General features: G+C 35.9%; 5 protein-coding genes across 16 annotated transcripts; 4 read left to right on the forward strand and 1 right to left on the reverse strand.

Moving 5' to 3' along the window:
- The first annotated feature begins 411 nt into the window (after window positions 1-411).
- Window positions 412-4,071, forward strand: LOC118059926 (APETALA2-like protein 1). Of its 4 annotated transcripts, none has more exons than XM_035072958.2 (10): window positions 412-1,457; window positions 1,606-1,631; window positions 1,752-1,785; window positions 1,929-2,016; window positions 2,119-2,264; window positions 2,453-2,497; window positions 2,603-2,706; window positions 2,801-2,931; window positions 3,111-3,230; window positions 3,621-3,776. In XM_035072958.2, exons 1-10 carry the CDS (start codon window positions 901-903, stop codon window positions 3,639-3,641), a joined length of 1,272 nt encoding a protein of 423 aa, XP_034928849.1. In that variant the 5' UTR covers window positions 412-900; the 3' UTR covers window positions 3,642-3,776. The 4 variants fall into 4 exon arrangements, with proteins under 4 accessions (XP_034928849.1, XP_034928845.1, XP_034928846.1 ...); XM_035072954.2 differs by having other exon boundaries at window positions 422-1,457; window positions 3,616-4,071; XM_035072955.2 differs by having other exon boundaries at window positions 424-1,457; window positions 1,755-1,785; window positions 3,616-4,071.
- A 1,962-nt stretch (window positions 4,072-6,033) lies between these two features.
- Window positions 6,034-9,606, forward strand: LOC118059927 (protein RETARDED ROOT GROWTH-LIKE). 2 transcript variants are annotated; one of them, XR_004689365.2, is made up of 8 exons: window positions 6,034-6,551; window positions 6,642-6,750; window positions 7,090-7,249; window positions 7,689-7,837; window positions 7,923-8,074; window positions 8,979-9,093; window positions 9,211-9,408; window positions 9,509-9,606. XR_004689365.2 is itself a non-coding variant. In XM_035072959.2 (7 exons), exons 1-7 carry the CDS (start codon window positions 6,124-6,126, stop codon window positions 9,349-9,351), a joined length of 1,254 nt encoding a protein of 417 aa, XP_034928850.2. In that variant the 5' UTR covers window positions 6,034-6,123; the 3' UTR covers window positions 9,352-9,606. The 2 variants fall into 2 exon arrangements, 1 of the variants encoding a protein (XP_034928850.2); XM_035072959.2 differs by having other exon boundaries at window positions 9,211-9,606.
- A 3,141-nt stretch (window positions 9,607-12,747) lies between these two features.
- On the reverse strand, window positions 12,748-13,969 carry LOC118059783 (uncharacterized). Its single transcript, XM_035072757.1, has 2 exons — window positions 13,116-13,969; window positions 12,748-13,012 (listed from the first exon to the last, which is right to left on the reverse strand). Exons 1-2 carry the CDS (start codon window positions 13,967-13,969, stop codon window positions 12,748-12,750), a joined length of 1,119 nt encoding a protein of 372 aa, XP_034928648.1.
- A 684-nt stretch (window positions 13,970-14,653) lies between these two features.
- Window positions 14,654-17,660, forward strand: LOC118059928 (uncharacterized). The gene is made up of 7 exons (XM_035072961.2): window positions 14,654-15,417; window positions 15,533-15,650; window positions 15,789-15,904; window positions 16,350-16,435; window positions 16,841-16,950; window positions 17,043-17,075; window positions 17,251-17,660. The coding sequence occupies exons 1-7, from the start codon at window positions 14,855-14,857 to the stop codon at window positions 17,278-17,280; spliced, it is 1,056 nt and encodes a 351-aa protein (XP_034928852.1). The 5' UTR covers window positions 14,654-14,854; the 3' UTR covers window positions 17,281-17,660.
- Window positions 17,661-19,060: 1,400 nt separating this feature from the next.
- On the forward strand, window positions 19,061-23,609 carry LOC118059930 (nuclear transcription factor Y subunit B-1). Of its 8 annotated transcripts, none has more exons than XM_073411974.1 (7): window positions 19,061-19,372; window positions 19,547-19,778; window positions 20,137-20,266; window positions 20,334-20,408; window positions 20,537-20,620; window positions 20,730-20,768; window positions 22,737-23,271. In XM_073411974.1, exons 2-7 carry the CDS (start codon window positions 19,561-19,563, stop codon window positions 22,839-22,841), a joined length of 651 nt encoding a protein of 216 aa, XP_073268075.1. In that variant the 5' UTR covers window positions 19,061-19,372; window positions 19,547-19,560; the 3' UTR covers window positions 22,842-23,271. The 8 variants fall into 8 exon arrangements, with proteins under 8 accessions (XP_073268075.1, XP_073268076.1, XP_073268074.1 ...); XM_073411975.1 differs by having other exon boundaries at window positions 19,557-19,778; XM_073411973.1 differs by having other exon boundaries at window positions 19,061-19,251.
- Window positions 23,610-24,607: the final 998 nt, after the last annotated feature.

Genomic DNA, 24,607 nt, shown 5'->3' on the forward strand with positions numbered 1-24,607 from the left:
TTTCATTGTTTTTTTATTAATTTCATTATTTAATATTTATTTTATTTTGAATTAATATTTTTATATATTTTTATTTAATGTTAAATTTATTTTCATGAGATTATTATAGTTTTAAATAAATATTATGATATTTAAAGGAAGCTAATTTTGATGTTTTATTGGTTTTTCCAAGGTAAAAATTTAACTGATTTATAAAATAATATGAGTAGAAGTAGGTAGTAATCCTGCGAGGAATGTGAAATCGGGTTTGGCCGACAAAAGAGGTAAAATTAAGATTTGTGATAAAATATGTAGAGTGCAAGTCTCACCTACCATAACAGGCATCCCAAAAATAAGGGCAAGTGTAAGAATATTACCCTTTACGGTTAACACGTCCCCATCTCTTTCTTTTTTCATCTTTTCTAGTCCTTGAAGGCAGCTACAGATGCTTCATGCTTCTCTCTCCCCTTCTGATCGTCAAACTCCTCAATCATCTTCTCTCTCTAGGAACTTTTACTATATTTGCAGGCCGCTTTCTCTCTCTCCATTTGTCCATATAATCTGACAGACAGGCAGTTTTTTCTCTACTTTTACACACCCCTGCCTTCTCTCCTCCTCTCTTTCGTTATCTTTCAAATGTACTTTGGTTAAGGTTTCCTGGTCACTCACACCCTAGTATTTTTTTAGTCTCTCTTCTTCTTCTGATCCCATCCGTTACACTCAAGAAACTGTCTTTCAATTTCTCTTTTTCTCTACCATTTGTTTGTTACAAATTTATGCATCTTTTGTTGATTTTTCTTTAACTAGACGTCATTCTTGAAATGGGTTTTGCTTATCCTGGTTAGTTTCTTCAAAGGATCGAATACTAAGGAGTGAGAACCATAAAATAAGCCAAACAAAAAAAGAAAAGAAAAGATCATCATGTTGGATCTCAATCTTGGTATCACCTCTAGTGATTCCTGCTGTAAAGACAACAACAAGAACAATATGTTGGTAATTGTTGATGTTGCGAACCACCAAGAAGAAGAAGCAGCAGCTTCAAGGACTCAACAAATGGAAGATTCTGCTACTTCAAACTCCTCCATTACCAACACTACCGAAGATGAGAATTCCTCAAACAACAGTAACTCTGCTTTCATTTTTGATATCTTGAAGAAAGATGGAAACTTTACCAACACAAGCACCGTTAATGCTTCGAAAGAAAGAAACCGGAACTGTGATTTCACAACTCAACAACTTTTTCCTGAAAGCACCGGGCTGGAACTGAATTTCCAGCCAGGATTGGCTGTAGCATCAGCTACAAGACCTCAGTGGTTGAAGCTTTCACAGATGGGGTCAAGTCCGGAGGCAGAGCCGAAAAATGTGCCGCAAAAACAGCAGCAAGCGAGGAAGAGTAGGAGAGGACCAAGGTCTAGAAGCTCACAGTATAGAGGAGTGACGTTTTACAGGAGAACGGGGAGATGGGAGTCACATATCTGGTGAGCAAGCATGGATTTGCTATTGGGATTTGTTGCCTTTCTAAATCGCTCATGTTAATTGTTTTTATTTTTGTGTATGTCTGCTGATAAGAGTTTTGCCTGGTTATTTTGTTCACTGATCTTGATTTTATTTTTTTGATTGGCACAGGGATTGTGGGAAGCAAGTATATTTAGGTAAGCAGATGGATGGGCTCACGGGGTGACTGAAATTTCTGGCAATATATTAGTTTTGGTTGCGATCTTGTATTAATTATGATGACATTTCATAAATATTTTTTGTCTTTTCATGTTAAGCAGGTGGATTTGACACTGCTCATGCTGCAGCAAGGTAGGAATTTTGTTAATTTTCCTCTCTTTAAATTAGAAGTACTTTCTCTGATGAATTCACGAGAAAGTACTTAATTTGTTCCAGTCTTAAAAGTATCTGACATCTTGTTAACTTTTTGCCGTATCTGGATCTTACTTGTTCAGGGCATATGATCGAGCTGCAATTAAGTTTCGGGGAGTTGACGCGGACATCAACTTTAACTCAAGTGATTATGAAGAAGATATGAAGCAGGTGAGGATTCTTCTCAATAATAAATTACTATCTTTCATCTCTTTACTATTTTCTTTTTCCCTTTCTGTTGTGGATATTAATTGCAATATTGATGGACTGTAGATGAAAAACCTTAGTAAAGAAGAATTTGTTCACATTCTTCGCCGTCAAAGCACCGGTTTCTCACGAGGTAGCTCAAAATACAGAGGTGTAACTCTTCACAAATGTGGCAGATGGGAAGCTCGGTTGGGGCAATTCCTTGGAAAGAAGTGAGAGCCCCTAAAACCTAGAGACCTTTTTTATTATTTATTGATGTCAGGACATGTGATTGTTAGAACTTGATAACCATTGTCTACACTTCAATTAGACTCTAAAATCCTAAAATCAAGACGTGAAATTTAAGATGGCTATTTCAAAGAGAAAAAAACGCTCAGGCAACACTTTCTCTGATTACCAGGTATATTTATCTTGGATTATTCGACAGCGAAGTAGAAGCTGCAAGGTCCTTGTGATCTTGAATTTGTTCTCTTTGATTCTAATAGTACTAATATCCTGATGATATTTTAAAGCTAACATATAATTCCATCTTCATTTTCTTATAAACCAGGGCTTATGACAAGGCAGCCCTCGAATTTAACGGAAGAGAAGCAGTAACCAATTTTGAGCCTAGCGTTTATAAAGGAGATGTGATTTCCGATCCTAACAATGGAGGTACTAATAGACTATTATGATGCTATAGAAGAAGGATAGTTTCTCCCTATTGATTAGTAAATATAATAGATTTTCCTGGGGGGTATAAATGCAGGAAGCGGCCACAATCTTGATTTGAGTCTTGGAATTTCTCAGCCATCAAATGATCCTAAGGGGAATGACAGTGTGGGAGCCTCCCATTGTCGTTATGGTGGTTGTGAAATACCCAGAAAAGAGAGACAAGTGGTATGATTCCATCTAAGATGCCTGAAATTACTTGCTTTCTTTCACTGTTAAACATATTCTTGTTGCTCGATCCTTTCTTTAGGCATATCTTAAATCATGTGGCTGGTTAAAGTCCTTTCTCTTCTGAAAATGCTTGCAATATAGCTGTTGGAAATTGATGCCACGTTGTGCTTTTGAAGGTGGAGGGCAGTGCTGCTGCAGCACATATGAGCTTGCAAACCCTTCATGGGTCACCAATGGCGTCAAAGAACCTTCCAGCATGGTCTGGCACATACCCTGGTTTATTATCAAGCTACGAGGTAGTTCCCTTCTATTCGTTTTGCCTTTTTTCCTCACAGGAAACTGAGTTGCCTTTTCTACCGAAAACAAAATGCACATGCAGCATGTTTTAGCTTCAAAGAATAACTTTCAAATAACAGCAGAAACTGGTTTTGAATCAAGTCTTTGATGCCCATGAACATGTAACGACCATTCGTTTGTTAAGAGTCTAGCCACTGAAATGCCATCGTTATGACAATAGAGGGCTTCATTTTAGGAGCGCTGTCTTGTCATTGGAGACATGGTAACTAGGTGCCTTGTCTCTAATCTCCTAAAATGGTGGTGTCTATAGGGCTTCTACTCTTTTAATCGGAAGAAAATGCTTTTCATATTACTTGTCGGTGCTGATTGATCTTATGCTGACAGGAGAGGACTGCAGAGAAGAAGGTTGAAGCTGTTTCTTCACCGAGATTCTCAAGCTGGCCGTGGTTAATCAATGGCGGCAACAATGTCGTTGCTACAATGTCACAGCTCTCTGTTGCAGCATCATCAGGATTCTCTTCAACGATAACTGCCTCTTCAGCGACCCTTCAATTCAACCAACAGAACCATTTCGCCAGCAACCCGCGTCTCGCTGCATCCACCACATCTCCTCCCAACCCCTCTCTTTACTCTTACAAGAGATAATTAATGTTAAAACCTTGAGTGCGTTGTCCGTTGTGCTAAAAAGTAAGCAGAGGAAGAAAACTGAATCAACTGGAGTCTTTAGGGTGGATATTGTTTTGATTATGTAATATGACATGACGCATAGACTGCTTACAATCTGTTCATCGATCTGCCTAAAGGAGAATCGGAGCTAATCCTCCTCTGCGTTTTTTTCAACGAATTGGTCACTTCGAATTTACATCATCTAGGCTGTAATCCCGCCGAGCAAATGGTGTCCCTAGCAAAGAATAAAAAGACACGGGCTCTTGTTCAATTACTCGGAGGCAATTAAATAATTCTCGAGTCCGACCCGAGCGGTGCAAGGTTACATCATGACTTCGATCGTGTCTGTTTCATGACCTAGATTGATGAAAATAATCCTACGGTATCGAGTCAAATTAGTTACTGAATGAGGATATCTACCGAGGATAAAAATTAATTAAAATATCGCTGCCTGCTTCTGACTGTATCTGGAAATACCCACCATCCCAGCTTTGTCATTGGCAGCCAGAAATGCTGACATTGACAGTTGGGTAGACCATTTTTTTATTCAAATTCTTTTAATTAGAATTCTCCAAGTTCTAGCCTCCTGGTTGCTTCGTTGGTTATTTTCAACTTGCAACATTTTAATTTTCAGAAATCTCTATGGGCTAATGTACATATGCACACAACAAATAAAATAAAATAACCAATGAAGGCATGTTTATAAAAAATATATAAGCAGGTAGAATTATTAACAGTTTAGACTTTCAGCAGCTCTTTTTTACAAGAATCACAGCCCAATTCGATATCCGATGTGTGATTTTTATTGATTTTCACAAGGAGACTCTGGTAAATTTTCTTTTAAATATATTATACATGTGTGAATAAATTTTAAAATCTAAGCAGAGAACACCTAACTACACACGAGGAGGCCACAGCAAAAGTTCTTGGGATTCTGCTCAAGGTGATGCGAATGGCCTAATTTCTGTTTTCTTTTAGTGAGTTTGAATAGAACTTCTGATCCCAGCCACCGCGCCTGCTCTCTGGCCTCGATAGAGCGGCAATTATAGACTGATCTCTCTGCTGTCTTGTCAAGAAACTACTAGACCTCGCTTGATTGGCTCTAGCAAGACAGAATATACTCGGGAATGCTTCTTGCTGAACCCACAAAAACAAAACAAGATCTTTAAAGATTTATTTCTAGCTCTATTATTTCAAACTGGAATCCGATAAGAGACCTTCAGAGAGGACTTTCACATCGGGTTAACCATAATATTTAATTTTTTTTTAATAAGAATTATATTTTTTATATTTAAAAAAATTTAATTTTTACCATACCAAATTCCAATTATATAATCTAATTAAACCTGATTGCGGTTACTTTTTAAAATGTTTTTTACTCAAAAAAGTATTAAAATAATATTATTTTATTTTTAAAAAATTATTTTTAATATGATCGAAGCAAAATGATCTAAAAACATATAAAAAAAATAATTTAAAACAAAAAAAATTAATTTTTTTAATTTTTTTTTAAATATAAAAACAAATCAGACAAAACCTCATAGAAAAACAGGCATAGCTTGTATCTTTGCACTCGAGTTAGTGACAAGGAGTCGGGCGAGCCTAGCGATGAAAAGCTACAAGCAGTATTGGACATTGGAGGGTTTTAACACTCAAAGCCCATCCTGCATCGACCGACCTCTACCGAATGAAACATAACAGGCCCAATTCTCTCAAATTCGATAATACTTATGAAAGACAGTAATTATAATATTTAAATCACGAACGTGATATTAATTATTTTCCAACAAATATATGGATTTAGGCCCAAGAAGATGATAAAATTTGGAATAATGTCAAAAATACTAGTTCTTGATTCATGTTGGCACTCGCTGCTCGCCAATAAATATTAAAAAAAAAAACTAATAACTTATAAATTGTATTAATATAACAATTTAGTTTTTGCTTTTTCAACAACTATAGACTATCACGTGATTAATAAAAAAGATGAAAATACTTTTTAATGAAATAATACATTAACATCCAAAACACTTTTCTTTTAAAAAAATATATTTTAGCAATGAAAAAAAAACTGTATAAAGATTTCCTATCTACAAAATAATTTGTGCAAAACGGGCCTATATTTAAAAAATGAAAAAAAAAAAAAAACCCCTTCAAACCCTATTTAAACCCCAAAAGCCAAACTTGAGCTCACTCCTGCTCCCTCCAACACCCACCCTGAAAAAAATGTGGCGAGCCATTGACGCTCACTCGAAAACAATCCGCTTCTCTCTCCGTACAGTCCTCTTCTCTTACCACCAAAACCCTCTCTCTATCTCTTCTGTTAAGGCACCGAACTCCAGTCATTTTTTCTCTCTCTCTAAAACCCTAAGTGTCTCTTCATCAACCCCTAATCCCTCCTTTTCAATTCTCGCTTTCACCACACGCCACTGTAATAATGTTGCTTGGGGCGGCGGAGTTCGCGGTGGTAATTTGGTGGTTGTGAGGGGCATTTCTTCGATCTCGGCCTCTGCGTCACCGAATCAGCAGCACACGGCGGTGGACTGGAATGAGCCGGTATTCTGCTCGGACGTAGGCGTTGGTGGTAAAGGCACGGGTGTCGAGGAGGACACCCGGCCGTCCATTCCTGTTCGCGCCTTTTTCTTCTCTACTAGGTTTTCTTTTTTTACCCCGATTTCTCTTTCTCATTCTCTGTAGTTGTTAAAAGTTAACCTGGGAGCTGGTTATTATTGTTGCTGTTATAGTGTGGATTTGAAGAGCGTAGTGGAACAGAACAAGCAAAATTTTATACCACCAACGTCGCGAATGACTAATTATGTTGTTCTTAAGTTTGGGAATCTCTCTCAACCCTCTGTAAGTTTTGTAGCAGTTTTATATTCATCGAAGTTGCCTGTTTTCCTGAAATGAGTTTAGAGGATTACTGTATTGAATATTGTGAGATAAACAATGTGTTGTTTATGCTTAAATTGCTCTTTTCTGTTTATAATTAATCATGGATTTGTTCTCTCTGTGAAATTGCAATTATCAAAGTGGAGTCTACTGTTTTTCCCTGCGTTCTATAGATGAAAGATGAAATTTATGGTGCAATTAAATCGGTTATCTCATTGATTTTAGTATGAGTAACCCGCATGTCTGTATAGATGATAAATCAGTTTGGATGTATTACTTAATGTAATTTTAAGTTGTTTTCAGGGTTTGGGCTCTTGCATAAGTGGAAGTAGTTGCTCTTACATGGTAGTATTCCAATATGGATCCATTGTTTTGTTTAATGTCCGTGAACATGAGGTTGATGAATATGTGAACATTGTAAGGAGACATGCCTCGGGATTGCTCCCTGAAATGAGAAAGGATGGTAAGCTCTCATATGGTTTTTATTTTGATTTTCAATAGTACTATGCATTATCACCTACATTGTATAGATTGCTCCCAAATGTGAGAGAATGGTAATCTAGGTAGCTGAAGCACAAGATGAGGTGGCAGTTCAAATATATATATATATATATATATTAGAAGAAAGTTATTTTTTGCAGTTTGGCTTAAAGTAATGAATTACTAGGTAACCAAGAACCACAGAGATATGCACATAGCTTCCAGAAGAACACTTGGTGGAAATGTTGACATTGATTATTCATTGTCTAGTATCTATTGATTTTGTACCATGGATAGTAATTACATTTGCATCTGATTGTGGCAGTCTTTAATTTATTTATACATTCTCTCTTATGTTTTTAATCTATTATGCTATGCCTTTGTGTTTTGTTGAACTTTATTTTCTGTTTCGCAACTGCAAGAGTATGAGGTGAGAGAGAAGCCAACTCTAAACACATGGATGCAAGGTGGATTGGATTACATTATGTTGCAGTTCTTGAACACCGATGGAATACGGACAATTGGTAGTGTTCTTGGTCAAAGTATAGCTCTTGACTACTATGGACGCCAGGTATGGGCCATGTTAATTTCAAAGTGTTTACATTTATACAAGTTTCATGACTAAGCATGTTCCATAACCTCTTCTTCTTTTCTAGGTTGATGATATGGTTGCTGAATTTACTGACATAAATCGCGGGATGGAAAAAACTGGAACGTTTTCTATGGACAGTAAAAAGCTTTTTCAAATAGTGGGGAAGGCCAATTCTAATCTTGCTGATGTGATTCTAAAGCTTGGGCTTTTTGAAAGGTAAAGGTTTTAATGCTTATTTTATCGCTCCTATTCTTATGATAATAGATCTATCTAGCACAAAGTGAAAGAAAAAACATTCTTGTAGCCGATTCCAATTTTGTTTCATATTAAGGTTTTGTTGAGTTTGTGAGAACTGTAGAAATTCAAGAGTAAGGATGTTTGAGGTTCATCAGAAGAGAGGGGAAGAAAATCAAGAAACTAAAGGAAAAGGAAAGAAATAAAACGAGAAGTTATTGATGCTTGGATCTGTGAGGAATGGCATGCCTGTGGCATTTATTTCTTGTTTTCTTTGCACATCCATATAAATAATGAAATGGTATCTCATCATTCCTATTCTTCCTTTTCTCATCCCTGTATTTTTCTGGAAACCAAATGCATCCTGAATGGCACACTTTTTAACTAGCTCAAGAACCAACCTTCTGGGCCAATCCAACCTTGGTTGGCCTTGTAGATGCCCTGTGCTTTAAGGACCTTCTGGGAGATGACAGGACTGGGGTTTGGTGAGAATGGGCTATATGGTAGGATATATAACAACAAGAAGGAAGAAAGAGGGCCAGAGATTTTGAAAGCTGCATCCATTTGCTGTTCAATGTACTGTGGTTGTTGCTTTGTCTCTATACTTGCTAGTGCCATGGCCAACCACCTACTTTATCTTCCTTGTTGCCTAATGCGTAGTGGGTGATGGCTCTACTTGAATCACTAAAGCAGACATTTCAAAGTTCTGGGGGGCTATTTAGCCACCCAAAAATGGAAATAAACAAAGAAGCGTTCTCATTATACTGTTAATTTCTAATTTAACCAGGGATGGCAAATTCAGTCTCTCTTTCTTTTCTCTCTGTTTTTACTGTTTCATTTGTTATGAATGTACTGTAACTCCAAAAATACTTAATGGTTTCAACAGATCAGACATAGCTTGGAAAGATGCCAAATATGCTCAGATATGGGAATATCTCAGAGATGAGTTTGAATTAACTCAGAGATTTGCGAGTCTTGATTTTAAGCTCAAGTTTGTTGAGGTACTTTCTTTGTTAGAAATTCCTCTGTGATTATGTTGCACTCTTGCTGCTAGTGCTAGAAAGCTTCTCTAACCGAAGTGTTACGGTGATGTCTGATGTTTTTACTTGTCTTTGCAGCATAATATTCGCTTTCTTCAGGAAATTTTGCAAAACAGGAAATCAGACTTTTTGGAGTGGCTCATCATTGTGTTGATTGGTGTTGAAATCATTATATCCGTTTTTGATATTGTCCACAGATCAGGATTTAAATTCTTCTAATCAGTTTACTATCAATGTCTTCTATACACGATTCAGACATGAAAGGTTACGATTGAGGTGGGACCTGCTGTAAATTTTCCTTTCAAATAACCTTCCATCTTGTTTCTAGCAACATGTAAATAGTTTTCGGATTGTAAATTTTCCTTTCAAATGACAGAGTTCTCATTTGTGGAGCCATGATGGTGCTGCGTTTCCGTATCCATTATATGCATATTTCATGGGTAAAACCACTGGAAATTTCAAGACATTTTCTCCTCTGTGCTGTCGGCAGCAGAGATGCATCATATAATACCAGCATTGATCAAGGGCTTTTGCACATTCACCTTGTATATCAAACTGGGTTTTGTTTTAAGAGAATCTTTTTATTAGCTGTGGAAGTCGGAGAATTGGAGAACGTAGAAGGATGAATTTATGGTAATTCAATTAGTTTAACCTTGCCATGCTTGCTGTAGGTTGGTCACTTGATCCCTCGTAAGAAACAAAATCTTCACACTCATGTGATCTTTCTCCCCTCTTGAACCATGGAGAGGCAATGGCAGTTCATGCCGTGGCAAATATCAGAGGGGCTAAAGAGGCAATGGCAGTTCTTGACATTAATTATTCTTTTTTGTTTTTTTGGAATTAGTATCGTTATTGATAAATAATAATAATAATAATAAAAAAAAAAAAGCACTTCTACTGTTATGATATCATTGCTAGTTGGAATTGGATATTATCTAAGCCCAGAATTAACAAGTTTGGTTCGTCGGTTTCAAGACTGTTACCTAATAACATCAGCGATGGAAAATTAGATGATGTATTTTGATTGTTGATAGTGATAGCGATGGTGAACGTTGAGAAGGATGACAACGAGGCTTGTTATTCTTGAATTGCTCTGATCGAAACCAACTGTTAGGGTGTTCTTTTGCAATTGCACTCAAATCTTGTAATTCCTCTATCTATAATTTACCCACGGGACTAATACTTGGGCATCTTTTTACCGAACAACATCCTCAGTTGTGTTGGATTTTGATGCTGGTCTTCTCATGATGACCAAAGAGTAAAGTTTTTTTTTTTTTTGAAAGAAAGATTCAACAGATCTTCACAACACAATTGAGTGTATTTTTTTTTAATTATATTATTATAATTGAGGAAATTGTAAATACAAATTCATCAGGCTTGATTCTACTAATTCTGTTTTTTTTTCCTGTGTTTATTTGGTTTCGCACTCCACGGCGAATTGAACTGTTTTTTGTTTATTTTTTTTTTTTTAAATATCAAGAGTAGATTTTCTTGATACTATTATTAAATCCAATTAAATGGTTTGATCTTGAAACCTGTGAATCAAACTCTTTACCTAGTTTGAATTTCAAATTAAATTGTGTGGAAGTTGGTCAAAAATAAATCATTTAATTTAACGGGTCCAAAGAAAACTTTGATAATCAAAGTAAAAACATAGCATAATGTTTTTAAAAATGTCAAGATATTTTTTTTTTAACATTGAGATGATGACAAATTGGATCGACGTCAGTCACCCTACGATCTGGATAATATACTTCAATGAATTTAATAAATTTATTTATTTTTTTAAATATTTCTATAATAAAATTAGATGCTTGCAAAATCAAGCATCAACAAAAAAAAAAGTTTATTTGAGATTGTGATAACTTTATAGAAAGTAGAAAAAAAACTAAACCATAAATTCTATTTCCCACCCAATCCAATATTGAAGAAAGGTGAAATAAAAAAAAAAACAATTAGAAAAAAATTAAAGGATCAAAAACTAAAAAATATATATTAGATTTGATGTGTAAACCCGCTAAACCCGTAAATCAGGTAACTAGAGTCAAGATGTCAAACTCGCAAATAGGGTAATGGATTTCATTGAGATTAATAACTTGTTTTTGTTTTTTAAGTTATTGTTTATTTAATTATATGATATCAAAAATAGACAATCGTAAAATCAAGCATCAAATCAATACTGAGATTTAAAAAAAAAACTATGATAACCTCAAAGAAAGCAAAACAAAACAAATTATAAAACTCAATTCTCAATTAGCTCAATGTCAAAAGATAAAATAAAAAAAATTAAATTAAATTAAAAAAAAAAGTTAAACTCATCAAACTCGTCTATAGGTCCATGAACTTTCAAAAATTCAATAACATGTTTTTTTTCATAAACTATTTTTTTAACTATACAATAAAAAAGCAAAATAGACGATCGTACAATCAAGTTCAATTAGAAAAAAGAGTATTTTGCTAAACCCTCGAACCGTGGCAACTAGGATTACCTCGCCAAACTCACAAACCAGGTCATTGACTTCACAAAGTTTAATAATCTAGTTTTTTTTTAAATCATTTTTTATTTAACTAAACTTTTTAAAAAATAAATCATACTGCGACGCTGAGATATTTTTTTGATACAAATCCAATGTTGAGATTTGTTTTTGATACCATAATAACCATATAAAAAGCAAATTAAAATAAATTATCAACTCTAAATCTCCATCTTAACTTATCATAAAAAGACTAAATTAAAAAAAATAAATCTACAACTAAAGGAAAAAAGGGCTAGAATAAAATAAATAAACACCATGGATTATTATTATAATCTCCAGTGCTAATAAGTTTGGAAAAACAATATTTTTCCCACACCTTAGCTTTATACTTAATATTTAAAAGGTTGGTTTGTCTACAAAAGTTGAACTTCATTGTTATACTCCTAATTAAGAGCTCTTATACTGTATGCTTGATGATATAGTAAGTGTTGTTTTTTAAAGTATTTTTAATTAAAAATATATTTTTTATTTTTTAAATTTATTTTTTAATATTAATATAATAAATTATTTTTAAAAATTCAAAATTTTTAAAAACATGCTGCGAAAGATGTTTCCAGAAATTTACCTGACACGACAACAGAAAAAAGAAGAGAGTTCGCCGCTTGTAAAATTTTAAAAAAGATATTATTATGCAGACGGGGTCGATCATCTGACTGGCTTGCAATGAGGTCTAGGAATGTGATTTGTTGGGTTTATACTATACAATAAAGTATGTGATACAAATGTGATTTTTCCCCGAGACGAAAAATCCTGATTTATAATGTATACTTGTATGAAAGATAATGAAAAACGGTACGCAACAAGATAAATATTTTCATAAGCGGATTCCAACATATATTCTTACCAAACTACTTGTTAATACACAGTAATATATAATAATATATATTCCAACATATATTCCAACATAGACTCGAAGTCACTTTCAGCCCATCAAAAACTCATAATCAACACATACTAGAAGTCATTTCTCCAAAAAATATAAAATAAAATAAAATAAAATAAAAGACACACAAACACAATATAAACACAACCAAGTTTGACTTTTCTTAAAGGGGGAACACAAAAATGATTGTCAAACTCAGTTCAGGCTTGATGATCCTGTGTCGGGTGAGGTTGGCTGTGGTGATGTCGGTGACTTTGATGGAGACGACGACTTAAGATTCTTCCGGACATATTTCCTGGCCCAAGCATGTTTTCCATTAATGGTGAACTTTGCCTTGCCCTGTCCCAGGAGAACGTTATGAAGGATGGCAGCAGAGGGTACAACAAGGCGTGCATACAGTGGTTGCTCCTCTGCCGAAACTTCTTGCATGTATATTGCTTCAATACAATCTCCATGCTTTCTGTTACCACAAATCAACATTAATGTGATCAGTTCCTAATACAATTTCAGAGTTTTCTTTCCCAAAATCTAGAACATGCAAGAGATATCGATCGAGAGATTACTTGGTGAAATAGTCTCTGACTTCATCTTCTGAAATAGGGTACCCTTTGGAGAACGTCAAGAAAACAGTCCTACTATCAGCCTGCACTTCCTTCTGATCTTCCTTCTGGTCGCCAGCACCAATCTTTAGACGATTCAATACCCCAGCAATGTTCTCGGTGTTCAGAATCTGCCTCTGAAATGCAAGATCATAAGGATCATAACCAGGCAAAAATCCAGGGTGCCCTGCATTAGGCCACATGAATCGTCGACTGATCCCCGTTTGACCATAAACACCAGCAGCATTCGAGTTGCAGTACAGTACAGGATTAATCACTGGACCATAATAATTCAAAGGGTTCTTGTTTTGACCAACAACGTTTTCAGCAACATTACTTCCTCCTGCAACAGCCTTCCTCTCCATGACTCGTCGCGAGATATCTTCGAAAGCTCTTGCACAAACATCATTGGTGATCTTTGCAATCGCACGAAGAATGCCAAGTCGATTGTCATGGAAAAACCGAAGAGAGAAACCAGTTTTTGTCAACTCTTGAGTCAAAGGAATCTCATCGTTCATAGTTTCTAGAGAAGAATCAAACCGGTCCGTCTCTATGCAATTCAAACAGAGAACAGCCTCATCTGCTAGTGAATTGATAAGGGTATCAGGCAATGACAGCATTCTTTTCACTAAATTACCACGTGCCTCCCTTTCAAGCCAAATCCACAAGGCCATGACTTGCATTGAGTCTGCGGGGTCGCGGTTAAGATTGACAACAAGTCTAGTATAAAGAGTTCGGTCTATGGTGTGAAAAATCTTGAACTCTTCTGGACTCACCATAGGATTCAAAACAGAAGAAGAAGAAGATGATGATTCCATGGTTGTTAAAATGTGATTTGGTACTCTGAAATGAGAGAACAAGGGGAAACACTAGTGTGTCTTCTTATAGAGATGAAAGAACACAATCGTCGGATTTGAGTTGTGACTTTTGGAGAGTTTCCATTTTTCTTTTGCAGAAATTTGGTATGTTCGTTTTAGTTTCCGTATAAGGTTTCAAGAGCAGCGTTCAAAATTAATGTTCTTGGTTGGAGATGTGTCGGGTTCGATGTATCAAAATTCTTATCTCACAGTGCAATGCAACCAGGGCAGAAGTTTCTTGTTTTTTCCTCAAGTGATCTTGTTCGGTGCGTTTTTTAAAAAATATTTTTATTTAAAATATATTATTTTTTAATTTTTTATATTAATAATATTATATTATTAAAATAATAAAATAAAAATAAAAATAAAAATTTTTAAAACGCAAATATCAGAACACAAAATAAAAATATACTTGAGAATGTAATTATAATTATTTATTGTTTGAAAATATATTAAAATAATATTATTTATTTTTAAAAAATTATTTTTGATTAAAATAATATTAATTTAAAAAATAAAAAATTATTGTTTTTATAATATTTTTAAATTAAAAAAAAACAGTAACTAAATACTTTATCAATCAAATTATAAAAAATAAGGTTGGATGCACTGTTATACAGAGAGTTTAGTTCAATATTCCGTACAATTCAATTAAAAATCTGATCCCCGTCCAGGTTCAAATCCCAAATTTCTTGGATTAAACTAGCCAGTCGAATCGGTTTAATTACTACACTACCAAGTCTCAAACATAAAGAAAACTCAGAAATCAGAATACAGTTAAAAGCACTACTACTTCCACGTCATTTTTGCAATTTCAGTTCCCGTGATTGTAACAAGCCAGCAAGAATGACGAGCACCGGATTCCTCTACAGCAACGGCATGATTTTCTACCCGCCAGACACACCTCCCATCTCCACCTTCCTCGAATCCAATCCAGGAGCTTACACCACCACACGGACACACAACAATACAGCATCTCTCTTATTCTGGGACCGACACTTGCAACGACTTTCAAACTCTGTCAAAATCCTATTAACCTCAAACCCACAATTTCTCTTCAAATCCTTAAACTCCACAATAAACCCACTATTGAGCCCTCCTCCACCGCCAAACCCCATGTGGGAATCGACAATTAAGTCTCTCGTCAACGAGACGGTAAATAAAGTGTTGCCAGTTGCGTTGAGGGAGACGAGAAATGAAGGAGAGGAACTGGCAGTTACTGCTCTTGTTACTGGAAATACAGAGAATCTGAGTGAAGTTAAGGGAAATGTTTATGAGGCACTTGATGTTCATGTTCATGTTGGAAGCCATGTGCCTCGCGTGTTTGGTGTTAAAGGAAATGGAGCAAGAGTAGCTGTGGTCGGTCCTGGGAGGGATATTGCAGAAGCTAAGTATTCTGATTGGGTTAGGTAAGAAAATTAAGCAAAGCAAAGTTTTTTTTTTTTTCAATATTAGTTTTCTTCTTTTCTTGTTGTTATTTTCGAGATGGGTTTTGTGAATTGTGATTTTTGAGGATGTGTGCAGGTTAAGGAAGTCTTTGGAAAAGTTGAGGCCTCCTTCTGTAACTGAGCTATTGTTGTCTAAAGATGGTGATCGAATACTTGAAGGTTGTGTCACGAATTTTTTTGCTGTTTGTCGCAAGGTGAGTGGTTGAGGATGTTAGAACAATGTTCAAGACTTTCATGCTAGGTGGTTACTTTTCTTTTCTTTTTGGTATGTGAATTGTGCTCTTTTGCGTATTGTTGATTTTCTAACTATGATTTGTCTTCTGTGCTTTCAGGATGACCGAAACGAGAAATACTTAGGTGGTAACGAAAACACATTTCCTTATGAAGTACAGACAGCTCCTATTGGTGACGGTGTCCTTCCAGGAGTCATACGCCAATTAGTAATTGAGTAAGTTTTTCCTTGCTTAATACATTTGTACCTATATCTATATGCAGAAGAGGTAGATGGCCTTTTCGCACAACAGAGTATACTTTGGCTATGTCATATGAGCGTTTTCTGTTGATTATAAAGGAGAAGTCTTTATAGCTCTGTAAAGTTAATGTCGAAGACTGGAAATATATTATTAAGGTGACCTTCATTATTACAAAGCTTCTATTCCTGGTGTGTGTGAGCATTCATGATTTCATACTAAGGTAATTAAAATTGTGGTTGCAAAATTTATCTTAAATAATCCTTGTAAAAAGCATGTCCTCATAAAGTCAGGGACTGAACACTTGGGCAATACAAGTTTCTGCATGCTATTCGACTACATCCAAGTTTAGCGCCGTTAAGCAATGCATTTGATTTTGATGAACTGAGAGTAATAATCATCTGACCTGGTATTTTGTTTCAGAGTGTGCTTGAGCAAGGGAATTCCATTTCGAGAAGTTGCTCCATCATGGTCGGAGCATGAATTTTGGCAAGAAGCATTCATTACAAGTAAACCTTTTGGTTTTTACACATCCTCTTTGCTTTTAGCTTCTGTAGCTTTTGGCTAGAACTCTCCAAATGCCATAAACACTTGATTAGTGTGGTTCAAGAATCCGGTTTTGTGATTTGTTAACAATAAATTTGAGTCCTAGCATTTGACGAGAAGCTTGTCATTGGCTGGTGGTCAGACCTTAGATGGCAACAGTTTAAGTAGCACAGTTGTACCCGTGTAGTTCTGAAGTTTTATTGAGTTATGAAATGAAGCGTGAGGATCTTCAGATTGTCACTATCCTTTCTCTTTCTTATTTTCTAGTCATGGTTTCGGAATATGATTCCAGCTCCACTTATTTCTCAGCTTCTCTTCCCGTAAACATTTGTTTTACCAGCTGTTGACTCAGTCAAGTGATGTTGCAGGTAGCCTGAGAATAGTACAGCGAGTGGAGAAAATTCAAGTTCCAAGTTCGTGGCAGTCATTGGAACTAAAAGCCCTTAAGGAGATCTCATGGGAGGAAAAGCAGTTCGAGGTGTGTGAATATATGGAATTTGTAAAACTGTGGCTTTCAGTTGCAGAAGCTATGTTTTCTCTTAACTACAACTATTTTGCTATTTTTATTAGGAGGATCCTGGGATGATCACAGCATTGATCCAGGTACACCATCCATTTAAACTTCTTTCATGTGTAAGACTGCAAGCACATGCATGTAGACGGAACAAACTAGTTATAAGTAGCAACCATTGTAAATATTAATCATGCAATATCATTTTGAACTGTTTACCCTAATTTATCAATTCATATTATTATGTTCTCTTTCACTTTTTACCAGAAAGAGATCATGGAGAAGGCGGGCCTCTAAGGGTATCCATTCTAGTGAAGCCCTCACGCTGCATGTCATTCAATCTGGGAAGTTCGGAAAAGTGCATGCCACACAATTGATCATGAAAAAGACCTGACGATATGTTTGTTTTATCACTTTCTGCGACAACAATTGTCAAAAAATGTTTTCTTCCCTGTTTTTCTCTGGAGAGGAGTTAGAATTTCGTTTCTTTCCAATGACTTTTAGCTTCTCTGTTTCCGCTGGCTCTTTACACATGATCGTGAAAAGTCATTAGCTATATATTTGTAGTGATAGTATTTGCTGATTTTTAGAACTCAATTCCAATGATTCTGGTCCATGATTTATACTCTTGTTCATTATCTTAGATAAATGATACCCTTCGTATATTGCCATGCCCACTATGCTTGCTTTCTGGCAAACTTTCGTTTCATTTCTTCTCCAAACCCTCTTCACTTTTTTTTTACTCAACACGCCATGGTCATGGCCTGGAACATATTTAAACATTGCGATTCATTTCCCGGAATTACAAATCTTCTTGTTGTACCTACCATGTTCTATTTGGTTTTGCCTTCTAAAGGAAATCCGCGGCACAGTATTGTTCCATATTTGCAGATTGAAGGAAACTATCACGGATACTTGAGTAAATTACTAAACCAAGTCAAAGTATAGCCATTGTAACTTATAAACCTTCTGCAAATCTACCTGCTCCAGTTGGTTTCCTTCACGAGTGTGGTAAAATTTGAGGATTTGATGCCTGAGTTGAATCCATGTTCTCGCAAAGGAATTGAGTGAATATCTGACTATCGAAAGGCACCTGCCCTGATAAATGGCAGAGATTTTGAATTATGATCCAGGCTCGTAGGTTTGGTGACTGAAATGCTGTTCTAGCCTAATTACCTGGACAGTCCATATCTTCGGAGACAGCAATAGCCAATATGTTCACCTCAAATGCTAACCATGAGACGCAGATCCTCACCAAGAATTTCTGTTCAATCTCGGGATATCTTCCATGATCAACACGAAGGTTTTTGTGGCTGTCCTATTCCTCCCGTTCTGGAATTATTCGGCAGCAATTTTTCTCTCTTTTTTTCTTTATTTAGTAAATCTATATTGGTGTAAAAATTAAAACATATATTGGGCTTTTTTAGACTTGGGTGTTAAGACTAAACTGAACCCAAGGCCCATGGAACTTGGTCCAATAATAGCTACAAGTACCCAACCTAAAGTTACCTAACCCCACCCACACGACAAGCGCAGTTACATGGAGAAGGCAACAAATATCAGATTTGGCAGCATAATTGATCACCTTTACACTACCTAGCAGTGGATTACAGATAGTCAATGCTTTTATCAGACAATGAAAGACTTCCATTTCAGAATCTCGGAGGAATTACTCAGCAATTATTCGAAGCCCCTACTATATTAAATAATTCATGAAAAAAAATTCAAGTTATGAGATAGAAAAAACCTTGGTTTCAGCACACCCAAAATCTGAGCGTTAAAACAAAATAAAATAAAAAACGTCAAATTGGTTAGAAATGAGATTAATTAAATAATAATTATTATTATTATTATATAATTACACTAGCTTTTTGTCATTTTAAAAGAATTTTTTTTAAAATAATAATTTGTTTATTTTAAATTGTTCTTTATATTTTAGATTATTTTAATGTGATAATATTAAAAAATATATAATTTTAATACATTACTTAATAAAAAATATTTTAAAAAATAACTTTTATTTTACTCAATGAGAGCCAAAAAGGAACCAACGGTGTTGATAAACATAAAGCCAAACCAGTAAAAGAAGGAAAATAAAATCCAGCAAATCACAAACTACTACCTCCTTCCCCTCTCTTCCCTCTCCTCTTTTCTCCATCGTCAGATCTAAAAACTTTTCATTCTTTCTTTCTCTGTTTCTCCCTCTCTCCCTCCAACTCTCGCGCCAAATACAAAACCACCCTCTCCTCTCCCTCTTTCTTTCTCCAGGTAATACCTAACGGCCTCCTTCTCTCTCTCTCTAAAACCATCTCACCTAGGGTTTCGATCTCCTTCAATTCCACTCTCTTCTCTACTTTCCGTCTCAACATACGTATACGTGTCCGTATCTGTAGGTTTATACGTATAGAAACGTGCCTTGTTGTATTTGAATTTATATTATACGTGTTATTTAGGGTTTAGTTTAATTATAATTGAATTAGAATAATTTGTTTTGGTTTGTGATTAGCATATAATTGCTTTGAATTTTGAATTAATGCGGTGTATTTTTCTGATCAATGTGGAGGTTTTCTCAGGGAGATGGCGGATAACCCGACGAGTCCGGCGGCGGGGAGCCACGAGAGTGGTGGTGAACAGAGCCCGCGGTCAGGGGTGAGAGAGCAGGATAGATACCTGCCAATTGCTAATATAAGTAGGATCATGAAGAAGGCATTGCCAGCTAATGGAAAAATTGCCAAGGATGCTAAGGATACTGTTCAGGAATGTGTTTCTGAGTTTATTAGCTTCGTTACCAGCGAGTAAGTAAAAGTGATGACGATGTATCTCTTTTGTGATTGATTTTGGTTTTTGATTATTGAAAATTGTTTGCTCTTTTTGGTGAATTTAATTCTAGGGGTAGTGGGATTCTGTGGAGAACTGTTTTTGGGGGTTTCGGGAAAATGGGATGTTTATTGCTATTTGGAAATGCAGTAGGGACTTTGGAAGTATATCTTTTGTTTATCGGTTTGGTGTGTTTGGAATTAATGGTTTTCTTATTAATATAATTGTCGGTTAAGGTTTTAGTTTGTGCAATGAAATTTTGCTGCTTTGGGAAATTAGGGTTCCTGGACTGAGAGTCTGGGTTTGTGAAATGTGATTGGATGTTGTTTTCTTTAGGGCGAGTGATAAGTGTCAGAAGGAGAAGAGAAAGACAATCAATGGGGATGATTTGTTGTGGGCAATGGCAACATTAGGATTCGAGGAGTATATTGATCCACTTAAGGTGTACCTGGCTAGGTACCGGGAGGTAATTAGTCTTTGATTTTTAGGTCGTCTGTGCTCTAGTTTATGATTGATTATGTTTTAATTTATAGGTTGTTTTGGAATCTAATCTTCTGACTCTTCTTTTTTCTCTGGTTTTATTGGATGATGCAATGCCACAGCTGGAGGTAAATAACATTTTTTTTTAATTAAAACATCGTTTCCTTCTCTGCTAGCTTAAGCAACTTCTATATAAATGTTCTTATAAGAAATATGTTCTGTAAAGTTGGGAGTTATGTTTCAGCAACTTTGGCAGGGTGATGCAAAGGGATCTGCTAGAGGTGGAGATGGATCTTCTAAAAGGGAAGGAGTTGGAGGTCTGCCTGCCCAAAATGCACAGGTGAATTTTTGTAAACATGCTTTAGAGGTTGATTGTTCTGTCCTTTTTGAAGTTTTATCAGCTTACTGTATTGTTTTTTTCCTGCATTTGTGATGAACAACCACATCAGTTTGCTCTTCAAGGATCCATGAATTATATAAGCCCACAAGTAATACTCTCTCTCCCTTTCTCTCTCTCTTGCTCTCTCTTACACACACACACACACACAGAAAGATTTTTAAACCAATGGAATATAGAGTCAAATGTTAAACATTTAAACTAACAGTATTAGAGAATTATAAATCTTCATTTATTGAATTATTTTTTTAAATGATCATGCAAATTTATTTTCTCTTGGATTCAGAACTGTTGTCATTGGGTCAAATATAAATGACACATGCTATGCAAGAATAATCAGTTCTTTTCTTTCTTCACAAAAAGAATATGTAGGAGCACCTTCTGCTCTTGTTCCCAGAGTGTCTTCGTTTTTAATCCTGGATTGACAGGAAAACAAGTTTGACTAAATTCTTGACAAAAATCAACATTGTAGATAGGTTAAAAAGTCACAGATGTTATGCAGAAAAATGTTAGGCTAACTAATAATCGCAGAGGAAAATACAGAGAAAAAGGAGGGCGACCAATGTTTTGATGACTAAAAGCTTAGATGATTGAGTGAAAGTGAAAAGTCTGTAAAAAAATATACATCTATTCTCTGACAATCATATTGATAAGTGGAGTAGATAGGGGTTCAAAAGGAAGAAAAAGAGATGTCTTTTACTATATTGGTCCAAACCAACCATAGTTGGGTAGTTATATAATCACCATAACTTTGTGACTTACTTGTATGCATTTTCAAACAAGTAAATTCTCAACCATCTGATTGTTAATGAAGTGAAAGAATGCATTTCTACTGGACTCAGGCTGTATGTGATTGTTGGGGATCCTGGTTGTTTAGATCTCGTGAGAAATATCTATTAGACAATCACTACATTTGCAGTTTTATGTCGCGTCTCGGAATTGAAGCAAATTATGGATTTTATTTTGGTTTTTTGAGATGAGCTTTACCTATTTTTTCTAAACTTCATGCTAGAGGGTTTCTGTGTGTATAGAAGGTGGGGCTTCTTGTTCTAAATCCCAGTACTATTATACCAGAATTGGTTTGGTGCCTCTAATTATATCCAAGTAGCTTTCCCATGATCCTTGTAATTATCTCCTTTGAACACCCATTCTTGGAGAAAACATGTGTTGTCTGAAGTTGTCATTGCTGATAAAGGCAGTTTCAAATTACTTGTCTTTAATCGTCCCATGAAACTACTCTCTGTTTTCAGAGTCTCTGGAAGCAAAATAATCACCTTCAATAATCTATGTCTGCTCTAGTATGTGGGAAGTTTGTTGGATTCAAGTTGAATAGTAGTGAACCTTGCAACCAATCAACAATAATATTCTGCTATTAAGCATTGATATGCTGTTGAAGAGCCCCTGGCAGCCTAAATTAAATCCTTCCCTTTTCCCATTTTGCTCAGACCTCAAATGATCAACATTCTTATAGTTGCATCGTTTTTCAGTGCGCTCCAGCATGCTGGAATGACTTATGGTTAACTATGAGTTTGTTTGGGACAGGGCTACTATCTGAGTACATCCTACTATTGAAACAAATACTTTTTTTGTCGGTCATTTATAATGTAGACAGCATCATTTATGTAAAGGAAAAAAGAAATCTTGATAGGCACATGGTATTGCATGAAACCAAGTGTAAACTTGATAGGCATAAAGGGATGGCCAAACTTTGCCTTCCCTTCTTCCTGACCAATTCTGACTACATTATTCCTCCACCGCTTTGCAAACTTCTTGTAGGGAACTTGAGCCTGTATTGTACATGTTGCCTCTTATGATGATTCTGACATGATTAGTCATTGATCCAATGCTCAGTTTAATCCAAGTATGGGTTGGTAATTGTATCGTAGACCTGGTTTAGTTATGTGGGAAATCATATTTGACTTGGTGATCGAATTTTTTGACACTGTGTGTTAGTCTTAAGATGGTCTGGATGTTGCTCTTGAATAATCTTCTCTTAAACAGGGTGACACTGTACATCCTGATGATTTGACATTAACAGTCATCTTCTTCTTATTGAAAGGTTTATCCTTTCTCATCCAACCAGGACCTTTTCAAGAGTACATGTGCACAATGCAAAGCAGCTGATATTTTCAAGTTAAATCTGCCTCTGATACTTAGCGCGTGAAATATTTGCATGATTGTATTGGGATGAAAATATGAGGCTTGGAAGAATCAGTAGTCAAATTCTCTTTTTGTGCAGATTAAATTAAATAAGCTAACTAAATTCAGGCATGTTGTTGATTTATGTCTGTAGTTCTTTTCATTTGCAGATGACATTCTTTGATGGTCTTGTTGACATCATACATTCATATTGTCTTTGATGCATACATGCAGTAATGGGATCATGTTAGGATTTAATTACATGTAGGATGTAGCTGTTTGAGCGCTGAGTTCATTCTTTATTATCTTGCTCTGTTCCTTGTAGATAGGTGTGTCAGCAACATGGAAAATGAAATAAGATGCTTAGTTCTGTTTTCCCGTTCTTTTAAGGTGAAAGGGAATTGGGGGGTTTGATGGAATTGTACCTGCGGCCTGTATTCTCATGGGCTTCTTGCCATCTTGCAGGGACAGGGACAGCATATGATCCTTCCTTCCATGCAAGGCAACGAGTAGGATTTGGCTTTGCTTTTGTCAATTCAATGAATTCTAGCTGGCAAAACTTTTTAGTTTCAACACTTGTAGAGTCTTTTGCATTAGTTGATCTGATTGAAACCAAAGCGCTATGCATTTTGGCGGCTTTGGTTTTTGGTTATCGCTGGAGGTGGTTTAAATGTGGTTGGTGCCGTCATCAGCAGAGCAGCTTTACCGGTCAGATTAAGTTATGTAAATTTGCCCTTTATCTAATATATACTCTTCCGAGTATTGCCAGGATGGTTTCTTGGAGCATTTGAAAGCCTGTTGATGTCAGCCTCTGATTTTTCGGAATGCTAACATGTTATATGCTTATCAATTGTCAAATTAATGGACCTATGCTGAAATATAACGATCAGAAGGGGGGGGGGGATTGTTTTGCTCAAGAAATTCATTTCCTTTAGTAGCATATTCCCTTTATAATTGATCTCGTTTGCAAGCTCTTGGGTCCCAATCAGGTTGGGTAACCCATACTTTTTTCAACAGGAGGCCAATTTGTGCATTTGTTTATGGTGTTGAAAGCAAATGCCCATATGTTACCTACCAAATGCACGTCACTTGAAACATACAAGCATGAAGTGCCAGACACTTTTGTACCAACGAACTCGCTGCCACCTGGATAGGAGCACGTGACATAGATAGTGACACGTTATTTTCAGGTGAGTGGTGATAATACAAGCTTACAGTGAAAGAGAGTCACGGTCATCATGCCATGCTTTTGTTGCTGTCTGTCGGAAAACTTGGATATGAAACCACCCAGTGCTTGAAACAAGACATAGCAGCATGGCAATGCTTGTAATATCCAGTGTCTCCATCTCCCACCCATTCCCACGACGTGACCATCATTTCTTGCTTGCACGAGCCTGCCAGCTCACCCCCCATCATTGCCCACTTGCCCTCTGTGTAGGCGATCAATCTCCCTCTCCTATGACTATACCGTACCGTGCCTCTAATTCCTTCCAATTATGAATCAACTTATTAAATAATATCCATTACAATTTGATAGATTCACATAAAAAAAAAAAAACTAATTGCTTATCGCTATTTTGGGAGGGATAGCGCTGTAATGTAAAGGGATTTGAGTTTGAATCCTATATTTTGTTTGAACGTGATATAAGGAAATGATAACCACAAATTACTGTGATGGAGTGGTTTGTAAAGAAGATAATTGAGCCTAAACCTCACCTTCTTGCAATATTTCTTTCTTATTCGTTAAAAATAAACTTTGACAAGGACTAAATATAATAAGATGACATGATT

This window comes from Populus alba, chromosome 10 (genome assembly GCF_005239225.2).
Source record: "Populus alba chromosome 10, ASM523922v2, whole genome shotgun sequence".
Classification (NCBI taxonomy): domain Eukaryota; kingdom Viridiplantae; phylum Streptophyta; class Magnoliopsida; order Malpighiales; family Salicaceae; genus Populus; species Populus alba.

What these genes read in the sequence shown, in the direction of transcription:
- LOC118059928 (XM_035072961.2), top strand. Translation starts at nt 14,855, where the DNA reads ATGACGAGCACCGGATTCCTCTACAGCAACGGCATGATTTTCTACCCG. An exon ending in GGGAGGAAAAGCAGTTCGAG is followed by an intron (nt 16,951 to 17,042) that starts GTGTGTGAATAT and finishes TATTTTTATTAG; the next exon opens with GAGGATCCTGGGATGATCAC. An exon ending in TGATCACAGCATTGATCCAG is followed by an intron (nt 17,076 to 17,250) that starts GTACACCATCCA and finishes ACTTTTTACCAG; the next exon opens with AAAGAGATCATGGAGAAGGC.
- LOC118059926 (XM_035072954.2), top strand. Translation starts at nt 901, where the DNA reads ATGTTGGATCTCAATCTTGGTATCACCTCTAGTGATTCCTGCTGTAAA. An exon ending in TGGGAAGCAAGTATATTTAG is followed by an intron (nt 1,632 to 1,751) that starts GTAAGCAGATGG and finishes TTTCATGTTAAG; the next exon opens with CAGGTGGATTTGACACTGCT. An exon ending in ACTGCTCATGCTGCAGCAAG is followed by an intron (nt 1,786 to 1,928) that starts GTAGGAATTTTG and finishes TTACTTGTTCAG; the next exon opens with GGCATATGATCGAGCTGCAA.
- LOC118059927 (XM_035072959.2), top strand. Translation starts at nt 6,124, where the DNA reads ATGTGGCGAGCCATTGACGCTCACTCGAAAACAATCCGCTTCTCTCTC. An exon ending in GCCTTTTTCTTCTCTACTAG is followed by an intron (nt 6,552 to 6,641) that starts GTTTTCTTTTTT and finishes TTGCTGTTATAG; the next exon opens with TGTGGATTTGAAGAGCGTAG. An exon ending in AAGCTTGGGCTTTTTGAAAG is followed by an intron (nt 8,075 to 8,978) that starts GTAAAGGTTTTA and finishes TGGTTTCAACAG; the next exon opens with ATCAGACATAGCTTGGAAAG.
- LOC118059930 (XM_073411974.1), top strand. Translation starts at nt 19,561, where the DNA reads ATGGCGGATAACCCGACGAGTCCGGCGGCGGGGAGCCACGAGAGTGGT. An exon ending in ATTAGCTTCGTTACCAGCGA is followed by an intron (nt 19,779 to 20,136) that starts GTAAGTAAAAGT and finishes TGTTTTCTTTAG; the next exon opens with GGCGAGTGATAAGTGTCAGA. An exon ending in ACCTGGCTAGGTACCGGGAG is followed by an intron (nt 20,267 to 20,333) that starts GTAATTAGTCTT and finishes TTTAATTTATAG; the next exon opens with GTTGTTTTGGAATCTAATCT.
- LOC118059783 (XM_035072757.1), bottom strand. Translation starts at nt 13,969, where the DNA reads ATGGAATCATCATCTTCTTCTTCTTCTGTTTTGAATCCTATGGTGAGT. An exon ending in GTCAGAGACTATTTCACCAA is followed by an intron (nt 13,013 to 13,115) that starts GTAATCTCTCGA and finishes TTGTGGTAACAG; the next exon opens with AAAGCATGGAGATTGTATTG.